General features: G+C 40.9%; 1 protein-coding gene across 4 annotated transcripts in view; it reads left to right on the forward strand.

Moving 5' to 3' along the window:
- Positions 1 to 12,570, forward strand: part of PALM2AKAP2 (PALM2 and AKAP2 fusion) — a 252,737-nt gene that overhangs the window by 152,513 nt on the left and 87,654 nt on the right. For all 4 annotated transcript variants that reach the window (XM_057374544.1, XM_057374546.1, XM_057374547.1 and 1 more), the window contains one exon: positions 1,801 to 1,883. In XM_057374544.1, coding sequence (XP_057230527.1) covers positions 1,801 to 1,883 — 83 coding nt within the window. The remainder of the gene's footprint in view (positions 1 to 1,800; positions 1,884 to 12,570) is intronic.

The following is a 12,570-nucleotide window of genomic DNA, read 5'->3' on the forward strand; positions in this document are numbered from 1 at the left end:
GGAAAAAAGAGAACTCAGGGCAGAATAAACTAATTGCTTTTTCTGCAGCATCACTTCCAAAGCAGCAATGCTCTAGGGGACCCCCATAGAGCATAGAGATAAATGCAACTCAATCCTGTGTCACAGGCTTTGAGTTCTGTCTTTGTGAGCTTTTTCAGAGTGTGGAGAACACAAGAAAAAGGTCCCAATTCCATTACTACTCACACTGGTTTTAATGTAGTTCTCAAACATTCCTGAGGGTTACCTATTGGCTCTGTGGACTACATGGACACTAAAGCTCTCCAGGYAGGAAGAGGAAGGGCCAGCTCCAAAGAACCTGTGCCTGAAAAAGTTAAAAGATGTGCAGGATTTTTATGGGCACTTAAGTTTCCCCTGGCACGTTTTAATATTCTTCTCCCAGTGCAAAGCAAGTCAAACTGAAGCTGTAACCAGCCAATATTTTTAGGGGAGATGCAAGTCAATAGTGAATGTCTCTTAACTAACAGCTCAAGCTAACACTGTTAGCATGTGCCACTGTCTGCCAAAGCAACAAATAAGCCAAGGGCAACCCTGAAGCACAGATCCTTTTTGCATAAGTAATCAAATCGTAACACAAATGTGGTGCATACGCAAACAGTAGTGGGTTGAAGAGATACACTCAAGATTACAGACTCAAGTAGCAGCAGAGGGCATGAATAACTATCTTTGTGTTGACCGGGGCTGTAGAATCATTTCAAGATGTATTATTACATGAGAGACCTATTTCAAATTTAGTAGGGACACACTATGCTGTGGTAGCATAAGGAGCATTATTCAGTGTACTCCCAGCGTGAATGTGTACCTTCAGCAGAGCTGCTGGAGATGATACACAAATCCTTGCACATCTTGCTTCTCTATAGAGGAGATCATGTAACCCCTTATAATTTAATTTCACAGCTTAGAAAATATTCACTGATTTAATCTGACTCTAACTCAACACTATTTAATTATTGCCATTGCTATGGAAATTCCAAAAGCAATCAAGCGGCTATTTGTGGCTAGTTATGCTTGAGCAAGATTGCCCCAGAAGGTGAAATCAGCTGATGTTCTTACCTTCTTCAAGGCTAAAGCTTGCTGTAGAAATAAAAGTGCAGAGCTTGTCCCAGGCAGGCTGCCCRCACCACGCCCTGTGAGTTGTGCTCGTGACCTGACCCAAGAAGCAGAGGTAACTACTGCCTGTGGGACAAATGGCAATCTCTAATGACAAACTCTCAGTTAGGGCTCCGGATGCTCTCAGTTTCCCTGCCCTTTGGATGCACAGAAGTGATGAAAAGTCCTCTGGCTTCTCCCCAAAACACGACAAGCTCATGTTGTGAGCGCAGACACACCTTCAGCACAGCAACACGGGTGAGCACGGAGCACCCGGTGTCTCTGGAGCTGTCTAGGTGTGACAAGGCTGGATCTGGCAGTCAGGGYTGTCCCCGTGTCCCATCAGAAACCAGGCAGCTCTGGCCCTGGGACCCACCCTAGGGACAGGCTTGGTCACTGAGCAGTCTGAAATTGCCTGTGTCCTTCCTGAGCCATGGCACGCTGTGTCAACACTAAGCACCYGTTGCATTTTCCCCCAGAGCAGCTGCCTCTCTGCAGCACTCAGAGCCATCTCCAGCTGGCAAAGGATTGTCAGCCACAGTTTTTGTAGCTTTTCTGCTTTCTTTAACAACATCAACAAAAACACCAGGCTGGTGACAGAGCGTGGCGGGTAGAAATGGATCCAGTCAAAGCAAAGCAACCTCTCGGCCATGTGTATTCTCCCATGGGCAATAAATGTCTTTGGTTTTGTAGGTGCAGGAGGATTGGCTATGCTGCTGAGGGACCCACCGGGACCATGCTCCTGTGAAAGTTCTGAAGCCAAGGAGGGTGCAGGGGTAAGTCTCCTCTCACCGTGTCCTTGTGGGAGGCACAGAGATCTGCACTGTGCTCAAACAGCTCTTGGTGGATGCCACGCTCAGTGGAGGGCGTCGCATCTTGAGCGGCAGGGAGTAGTTCTGCACAGCCCACCCCACTGGTGTAAACTGCATTCACTGGGCTATGGCAGGGCCTGTTGCTAAATATCTGAGAGTCCAGTACAACTTTTAGGATTAGGAGGATTTTCAACAAAGGTGAATCTCTTGAGAGGTTTCGTTAAACATTCCTGGCAGTTCAYGGAAGATTGTGTCAAACCAGTGCTCTATCCTTCCTCACTGTCAGTCAAYCTCCCACAAATCTTCCCTTGCACATTCTATTCGCTTCTTCTCAGGCCCCCATGCAAATACTGCTACCCCACCTCCTTTCATCTGCTGGGCAGCTTCCTGTGAGCAGCTCGTCAGCACGAGGAGGGCAAGCTTGTGAAAAGTGTTGCACTCACCTGGCAGCCTGGTGTGCTGGGGTGGCATGTGGAAACATGATGTTTTTCTGGAAGAGCCATGACTGTAATACTCCTATTTTGTTGTCGTTCTCGCTGTGCAGATCATGTGCAGCCATGTGTTTTTAACAGCCACAAATGAAATTGTCAGTAAGAAGCAGAGAGTGGAAAGACAGTGAATGGGCAAGTGAATTCTTGCAAGGCTGAGATGTTCATCTTCACCATGGCCAGCATTGCTGAGCATGAAGAATTTTTTGTCTGAAGACAAAAAAATAACACGTTAAAATCTAGAAGTGTCTCCAAAAAGTTTACACTAAAGACTAGGCATTTTAAAATAAAGATGCAAACTTGAGTATACATAGCCCATATTAATGCCTAAATTTATTTTCATCTTTCACACTTCTTTAAATTAAATTAAAACAGCAATCAAGGCTCTTAAACAGGTTCATATGAGACTAATGAAGCATATTTCATACATCTGCTATAAAAGTAGAGTTGTTGGGTTTTTTTTAATTACAGTTAGCTAAATTTAGCCCAATAATTAACACTTTCTTTAGAGAAGCATTTAAAGACAAAGTGCAGCAAATTTGTGTCTACTTCTGGTCTATGAGTAAAAAGTGGTATGAGAAGATCGTATCAGCTAGCTTTATAATCTTAAAGGCCATGTTAAATAACCAGCTAAAAGCAATACTGCATAACATTTTTAAAATTTTTAAATGACAAAACTGTAAACACAAAACCTATTTTGATTTTTCTTACAATATTTACTTCTTTCTTTTATTAGCTAAAAAAAACCCCAGCTTTCCTAAAATGCAGTTTTCCTACAGGTTTTCTTTTTTTTATTTCCTATAGTGCTGATAAAATGCAAATGGGGCTGGAACAAGATGATGTTTAAAAAATACCAAAGCCAAACAGATCTACTAATAACAAATAAGAATCTGACCACATGCAGTTAACAATTTAGAATGGACAACATATCACAGATTTTCACACTCTTGACTATCAAAAACAATCATCAAATTTAAGATTAAATCTATATAAAGCAGCAAGTCAACACATCCTCAGAGATACAAGTCAATTAGAATTTACTTTTCATTAGGAAAATAATCTATTACACAAGCAATAAAAGCAAGGTTGAAACTGATAGAGCAAAGAAGTCAAAATGAGGCCTTCACATTATGTTTAAATCAGATCTTTAAATCATTCTGATTTGCAGCTGGAGCATGGACTTGCACAGCATTCCCAGACTGTSTTCTGGTAGATGTCAGTGCTCTGCCTGATATAGTATTGCTTGGTGGCAGCTCCAAGGTGCAAGCAGCATCTCTAGGGCTGCTGGGAAAGCTCTCAGCTGGAGTTTAATCAGCCTGTAACTTCCTCTAGCTTAAGTTAAGGTCATAATTGAGGGAGAGGGGGAAAATGTTCAATGACTGTGGAATGCATTTTGTTTTAAWAGCGCAGTACTTCCAATGCTTGGGAGTGTAACATCACACAGAACAAAATCTGACTTAGCATTGTTTCCTCCTTGGTTTTAAAAAAGAGGCCTTGCTTTTTTAATAAAGACCCCCCACTGAAGGAGGAGGTTTAATGACATCATTTTGGAAGAGGGAGGCTGACTCAGTGTTGCCACTAATGTCGCGTGAGCAGAATCAGCAAAATGCCAGCACAGGAAAGTYAATAAAGTCCATGAGAGTATCCTTGCCCACATGGAAAAGAGATTAATTTAGTCATAGCAAATGACAAAGAGCAGAAATTTTCTTTTAATGAAGTGCTAACAATGTGTGGAAGGGATGATACTAGTGTTAGAGGCAGAGTTTTGACAGAGCAGTTGGTCATAAACTCTTCCAAGCTTGCAATTGCTGAGAGAGACATCCAAAATTATTGTCCTTTCTATTGTTAAATTGACAAGTGGGTAATGATACTTTCATATAAGAAAACTACCAGGTATAGATCAGGTCTGAAAATAATCTATTGTAGACATAGTTGCAGTATTGTTTCAACAATACTTTCAACTAACAGAAACAGGAAAGAGAAATCCTCACATCCCTGCTGTTTTCAACAGCCAGCTTACTCCAAGGGGAGATTGGGACATCATAAAGTTCTCTTTAGCTTTAACAGGCTATTAACAAGCAAGCAGTAAGTTACACTGAGGTTCTGACTGTGCCCTTGACTGTGTGGTTCAAGTCAATGGTAATTTGTGTAGCTTTCAAGGTGTAAAAATTCTTACATTGAATAGGTAATGACATTCAGAACCAGTGAATACAGGATATGGATCACAAACAAAGGGTACCCTTGGAATACTCTCCCTCACAAGACGGGAAATTTGGAATTCTCCCTAAGACCCACTCCATGTCATGCTCCAAACTAGCCAAACTGGACCTATTGTTGAACAAGCCAAAGTTTGTGAGTAATCCTGGAGGGGTTTTTATGTTTCTTCTTTGTTTTCCAAATAGCAAAACACTGCCTCTTCATTGTTGCATTTAAAACACATCCTGTTATGCCTGCAGCCCTCTTTAGAGTGCAGRTTCAGAATACCATGTACTTTATTACTGAGCCATTCTTTCAGCTTTTGCTCAAAAATTGTTGGTGTGTGGGAGCAGCATAAACTGCAGCTGGCTGTCTTTATTTTCCACCATCATTGCTGCTGACTGGTAACAAGGAAGAAGATGCACATCTACTTGGTTTTTCTGCAATACTGTGGCACAGAAGATTGAGAGCTTATCTTGCTGAACAATTTCTAATTTCAACAAAACCTTTAGGATGATAAAAAAATGTCAACAGTAGGCTGAAAGAATTTGTCTTGCAGTGAAAAGAATGATACTATTTTGGTGCCATATTTTATCAGACATATAGAATATTAATTTGCTTTTTCATTGGTGTTATGAAATATTATATCACCAAAGAACCTAAGTGAGTCTGGAAATTTATGAAAAAAAAATGAATTTCACTGTGCAGCTGCTCAAAAACAAACAAACAGAAAAAAWTCAAGCTTATTTCCAGTTATGTCTGCTAATTTCTCTCAAGTACATCTTTGTATCATCAYGGAAGCAAGCAACATTGGTCAGGGAAACCAGAGATTCGTCAGTCATTCAAAGTGATCAGACATAATGTTTCACCTCTGGCACTGTAATTTTATTTCTGTGGCTCTGCATGGAAACTGTCTAGGCAGAGTAAGAAGACTGCCAAACTGTAACACCTGCGTAAAAACTCCTGTGTAAAAACCTGTGCCCCTCAATCTCCACATCCAAAGACGAGTTAAGATTGCCTGCTCCAGCAGTGAGTTAGACTTTAAAATGCACAGCAGTTGTGTAGAGCAGAGCTGGATTTCCATACACAATACTGCRTATATTTAATCAGCCAGCCTATTACCAGGTTCTCACATTGTCTTATTATAGTTTCATTTTGCCTGATTGCMCTTCTGATGATCAGAAAACACAGCCAAGCCAAGACCTCAGCTTATTGCAGGGACAGCCAGTCCTTCAGGCTGGCCATAGGCTTGGTCATTGGGCCTGTTCCATTTCTAATCCAAGAAATGGACACTTCTTAAGGAAACTGTGATATTGTTATTTGAGGGGGAAAGCCATGAGACAAMTAATTTCTTCTTTGTAACTATTATCCTCTTATTTGAAATATTATCCACTTGTCTCTGACTTTCTGAGAACCTTCAGGCGGTCTTGGTTTTCTCAGTCATTTCTAGTGCTCCCATCCCATCTGCAGCAGGTGACCCGTTCCAGTTGGAGGCATTTAACACCATTGCAATAGTGCTACAAGGAATAAACATCCAGCCTTGTGACTTGCAAGGGCTTCATATTATTTTTAATAAATTGTAGAAGTAACTTAGTGTAATATTATCTGTCTGCTTTTGATTCCCTTCTTTCTTTCCTGGTCAAAATTTTGTGTAATCTCTTCTTCTTCTAATCACACTTTCTWGCCCCAGACACTAACAGTCCCTCAGTTCTTTCAAAACCCACCTGTCTGTCTCCACATATTCATTATGAAGGTCTTCTTTTGCTATGACTGCAATCTATTCTAATCGGGTTTCTTTTCCAATTTCTACTTTCTACATAAATCCATGCAGGTATTTTAAAAACAYACTTTTCACTCTTTCTCTACCACTAGATTTCTTCACAAGATCTACAAGAGGCCTCTTGAAAACCTCTGATTAAATTCTCTTCCAATTGTTTCTCTGCTGAAAGTCCCACGTTCCCACCCTGCTTGATTTCTGCTAAARCTTAACTTCTGCTAATTGTTCCTCTTGTTTGCTGCCACTTTTACTTTAGTCTACTCTCCTGTGTCTCCCACAGTTSCTTATCTCTGTTATCTCACTCTTTTTCCTAGGGTGACTCTGGCCCCAGTTTTTCCTGCAGGAGCAGGAGAGGTCTCTGCACCTCATTATTGCTTGCATTTTGATAACATCATGAGCCAGATAAGAAGTCACAATGTTGAATGAGATAAACTTACTAAAAGAAAGCCTGTCTCTAGTCCAGGTCTCGATAAACACTTTGGATCCCCCTAAGAGCTAGGGCATGAGAAAACTTCCAGCTCCTTCTTCCATCACACTTTCAATCATTAATGGAAGCAAATTATTTCTGTGTTATCTTTTCTTGAACAACTGACACTCAGTTTTTGTAAATACTACAGAGTTCATTAATCAGTGAAATACACTATGTATGGATATTTATGTGTTATGTTATGTAACATTTCTGGACTGTACATTTTTTTKAATTGCCTACACAAACAATTTGACCTACAAACTCTATAGGACTTTATTTTMGCTATAGAGCCTAATGTATTTAAGCTGCTGCAGGACAACATTGCTTTATTCTCTGCAGACAACTTTATTCTTTGTCCTGTCGTTTTTATTGTTCCACTGGTACTGAATAAAAGCCTGCATCTGTTCCTCAGGAAGGACTTAATCCAAAGCTTATTGAATGCATTGGAAGAGTCTCCACTGGGCTTTGGATCAAGCTCTTTAGTTCACAAACAAATGCTTTTTTGTGAGAATATGCTATTCAAGTATTGTATAGAAGAGTTACAGAGGTTCCCTATTTCTAAAATAAYGACTGCCCTTTAAATCTTTTTTGCTATGCCTGTTCTGTTGCAGGAACAATATGCAACTGTACACAATTGTTGAAGTACTGTAGTCCATGTTTATCATGCCCCACCAATTGATACAAATGTAGAATATGCAATGCTGTGGTAACAAGTAGTACTATATTTATATGGCTCTTCCAATGTAGACAGTAATTTGAAAAACACGTAGAGATACACTTCCTGCCCATGAGGATGATCAGGCTCAATCAGGCAAGCTGGACATGGGCAAGACACCTTTCAGAGCTGCCTTGTGTTGGTGTTATTGATGAAGCAGACTTGAAAGAGGGATTTGTAGAATAAAAGAMGGATACTATTGAATGGGATTCTTTTCCCTACCCTTAGGAAAAGGAGCAGACTGAAAGGAGTCACAAAGCCCACAATAGAGGAAAGAARCTGGGGCTATTGTGGAAGAGGGTAGAAAGAGACAAAGATAAGGCAAGAGTAATCAAAGCAGAAACATTAGCTGGAGCAAGACTGTAAAGAACTTTAAGTGAAACTTTACAGCACCAGATTTGCAATGACTGCATTTTCTGCAAGGAGGGAGATCCATGAGTTGGTTACGCAGTGGTATCCTTGCAAGCAGCAATAAAAGAGATTTTTTTTTTTCTACAATATCACAGAAACTGAATACTTCTTTGGATTTCTTGTGAAGGGAAACTATCAATTCCCGTGAATCGAAGAGAACATGATACCAGTGAAACTTGGCTGGTTTTTCAACTGCAGAACAGAGTAACTTCCTCACGTGGGTATAGGTTACACAACCAGTTACTACTGAGTATTACTCCTGTGACAGAATTGCTTGCAGTAACACACACTGTGCTGTCTGGTAAATGCTTGCAGGGCTGCACACGTAGTTTGTAAGCTGATGGTGACTCAGTTTATAGAGCCAGTACTATAACATTACTCACTCAAGGAGTCACTTTTAAGCCAATGAGATTACTCACGTAGTGAGTGACTGATAGAGATCTTGCCAAGCTATTCCACCACATAATAGATGGGTGTAAATGAGCTGTTAGTCAGGTGAATAACTTCAGAAAGGAATTTCTAAGTTCATTCTATGTGTGAACTTTATAAATTTGAATTCCCTAACCACAGAGGAGGTCCTATTACTTTTTGCAAACTCCCACTAACAGGCAGTCCCTGTGCTAAAATTCATCAACTCATACAGATAAATAAGGGAAAGTGACTTGCCTTYAGTCACGTCACAAATCAACAACAATGCCAGGAATAGAACAGGGATCTCTAGTCAGTTCTCTACCAGCAGCTCCCTGCCTGTGTAATTCACAACATTTCATCCCTGCACTGAATATAAAGCATTTATGAATGTGACCTCCAAACTTCCTACAGCTCTTCTGCTAACTGACTGATGGATCWCTGCATTCATTAACTTTATAAATGCACAGAGAATACACTGAAGTACCATTTTCATCTCACACACGTTATTACAAGCTGGTGCATTCCCTCATCCAGCTCATCTGCATGGTTTTCTGCAGCCAGAGAAATAACCTGAGCAACAAGAAAAGGAAAAATTAATCTAATCACAGAATATCTAAAAGCAAATCTAAGACACTTAAAATCTGTATCCCAAGCAAAATTTATTTTTCATATTCAGTAAAATTCAGAGTGGAGACTGCCTTACCAAGCATCACCTTTCAGGACTGCATTTCATTTAATAAATGTTATAAAAGTGCCTGACATATTCAGCATCATTATCACCGTATTTTCCTTCCTTCCTTTATTCTGCATTGCTCTCAGCATCTTTTAGAGTTCATAGAGAATACATACAGTGGGCTGTAAACAGCAGCCTGAAAAAATTTCTAACAGGAAGAGGCATCACCGTTAAATTACTCTCCATTTGAAGGTTCACTACATAACAATAAAAACTCTGTCTCATTGAAACCAGGCTCCCGTATACTGACAGGGTCCCAAAGCAAATACTCTGAGTAACTTCTCTGTCTCCTGGATAGAGCAGGAGCAGCAGATACTGATACAGCTTCACTCTTTTCTCTCCCTGTTTCTCCCTCCTCTCCTCCAAACATCTTTGTCTTTCATCTACTTCTCCTTATCTCCCCATCCTGAGCTGCCCTGTGTCTCTTCCCCTTTCTAACTCCATGCACTCTTTGCTGCAATGGTTCCATCCTCTTTCTGCCCATGGAAGAGCACACATCTGTACAGAGGCAGATTGTAAACTAGGTCAGCTTATATGGCAGAGATAAAAAGAGTGGGAATAAGAGCCTTTTTGTGTAATAACAAGGCCTCACATAAGCATGTGGCCCAGTTGTCAGAGATGCTGAGCATCTGCCGTTACCACAGACTCCAGTGGCACCAGTCCTCATGTGCAAAGCTGTGTGTGTGTAGAAAAACATYCTGTTTCGCAGCCTCTGCAAGTAGAAGTTCAGATACAGTCACAGATCCTTGATGTTCTCCAAGACTCCACAGTAATCTCAGAATATTTTTTGTCAATTTTCCCAACATGTCCAGCACAGTCTTGGGATGTAAWTTGGTCAGTCATTGGAGGAGGAATAAGGTGTTACTGGGGATAATACCTTTTCAGTTCACAAGCACATAAAGCAGTCCTGAAATAGAATGACAAGTGAGAAACTGTCATGTGAGTGTTAAAAATAACTATTTTACTTGATAAATATTTGGTTAATGTCTTTATATTCTTCCTGCTTTCAGAGTTTTTAGGACAATACCAACTAATCTTGCAATTCATTATTTAGGTAAAGTTATTTCAATGTTACAGTAAAAATAAAGGAAGACTGCATTCCATCAAGGATTAATTGCTCTTTCGCTCTACCTGAAGCTCTCTGTAAGGCTGTAAAAAAATTACAGAGCATCAACTGCATCAGTCTCATTTGTGATATTGCTTTACCTAAGGGAAGAAAATCTGTGCTGCAGTCACACACGTCAGTCCATTCTTGTGAGGCCAGAAAGCAGGAAGGGAAAAAAAGTAATTGTTGGAACGATAAGACRGAGGGGTGTGAACCCAGGAAGAGGAGCTCTGAAATTGCCCTTTGACAGTGTAACATCACTGGTTTCCACAGATTTTTGTCCACAATCTAATACTGCCAGTCTCCAAAACTTGGGGCCTTTAGAAAGCATGAGGCTTGACAACGCTTATTTTAATTATGATTTTGAGGCCTGAAGGGGACCTTTTTGCATGGTCCTGAAGGTTTTCACAAGAAGACTAATTTATTTCCTTTCCTACCTTGCAATAACTGTCTTACTATTTTTCTAGCAGCTGAAGTTCCTAAAAACCAAGCAAGTGTGAAACATACAAATAGGAGGCAACCCCCATGCTCCTCTTCCTCCTCTCTCCACATGTCCATCTTGCCATTTGGGTGGCATGCCTATCTGTGGGAGTACAAACTCTTACACCTGCAGGGCTCSACGGTGCCTGCAGATAAGCTCAGTGAGGATGAACTGTGGTTCTAGCACCTTATCCTAGAAGGATAAAGGCCAGGAGTCCTGTCTTTGGGCAGGTAACTGCATTGCAGACATTCCTGGGGACATTCCTAGACCGTGCAGCTGAAACACCCCTGTTCAGAGCTGGTATCTCTTCCTCCTTCCTGCTCCCCATGCTAGTGGSAAGTGAAAAATGTTCATTCAAAAAGCCCAACCTTGATCCAGAGAACTTACAACAAAGTCTGAAAGAGAGAAAACAGAAGGCTGCCAGTAGGGACAGTGGCAGATAATTCCCTGGGTCAAAGACCTTGGTGGGGTTTTGTCTGTGCCATACTCTTGTTTTGCACATATTTGCAGAGAGTTGTGGGCACATATAGTTGATTATTAGGATAGTTTCTTACTTACATTCATAGCACCTGGTCTACACTTAGGTGTGTATGCTTCAGCTTTTATTAGAAACTGTTTTCACTATCACACAGCATTCAGGGAGCAGCCATGCCTCTGTATGAGCATCTGTGTCCTTGAGTTCTCAACAGAGAATACAGCACCTGAATTACCAACAATGTTACACTAAACTTCACACGTACTGGGAGAGCTAGAGGTTTGCAAATCTCATTCTGTACTGTCCAAACACAGAGATGCTAATTGGGTTAGAATTGAGGGACACCTGGATTAACGCAATCAAGAGTCAACATTACTGCTGTGAAGTCCTGCCTTAAACAAACCTCTCGGAGGTCTCTGAAAAGGTCAACAAAAATGTGGATAAGGGTGATCTAATTTCCATATCAGACCGGGTTTCTAAAAGGTWCTTGACAAAGGCTTTTAAGGAGACTAAGCAGAGAAAACAACAGGCAGGACAGCACTGGTATAGCTCAGCAATTGCTCAGAAGATAAAATTCAAAGCTCAGGAATAAATGACCAGTTCTCACAATGGAGGGAGGTGCTGGATGGTGTATGGTTCTGCAAGGGTCAGTGTTGTGATGTGTGCAGTCCATTGTACTCATGCCTTACCTGGGAAGTGACAAATAGCGAAGTTCATCATTGGTGTTTATTTGGCAGTAATAGGGTGAAAGATTGTGAAGAACTATACATAGATATTATGAATGTGCAATATAAGAAAACCATTATAGGTGAATGTAAAATGACATACATTTAAACAGTCATTAAAAACTGTGGGCTCTGAGCTGCCATGAGTAAAATCTAGGAGTTACCACAGGCTATTCCACAGAAACATCACCTCCTGTGCTCAAATGTTCCTCATGAAGTACTGTCAAGAAAAAACAATTGCCCCACTGTATGAATTCAGGGTTTGCTCACATTTAAAAATGCTCTGTATTTCTTCTATTAATTTAGATCTGTTAGATCAGGGTAATGCTCAAAAGGGCATAAAGGACGGTAAGAGGTACAGAACAGTCTGTGGACAAAAGTCTCCATGAGCAACCTACAGCTCTTCAGCCGGGAAGTGTAATGATGTAAAATGATTACAGTGGGGATCTGCAAACCCATGGGCAGCTGCAAGAGAGGGTTAACTGTTCCCCATCTCCAGCTCAAAGAAAGGGTCAGTTGTTCCTCATCTCTAGCACAGGAGCTGAGGGGATCATTAAGYTTGTACTGAAACCAAATACAAAAGGCAGAGCTTCTTTACAGCAAGGATGCCAGACCAATGGGAATCCTTGCAAGCACATTTGGGTTCAAGGCGACATTGAAGGAAC

Source organism: Malurus melanocephalus, unplaced genomic scaffold (assembly GCF_030028575.1).
Source record: "Malurus melanocephalus ecotype Western Australia unplaced genomic scaffold, MMel_1.1 scaffold_228, whole genome shotgun sequence".
NCBI lineage: Eukaryota > Metazoa > Chordata > Aves > Passeriformes > Maluridae > Malurus > Malurus melanocephalus.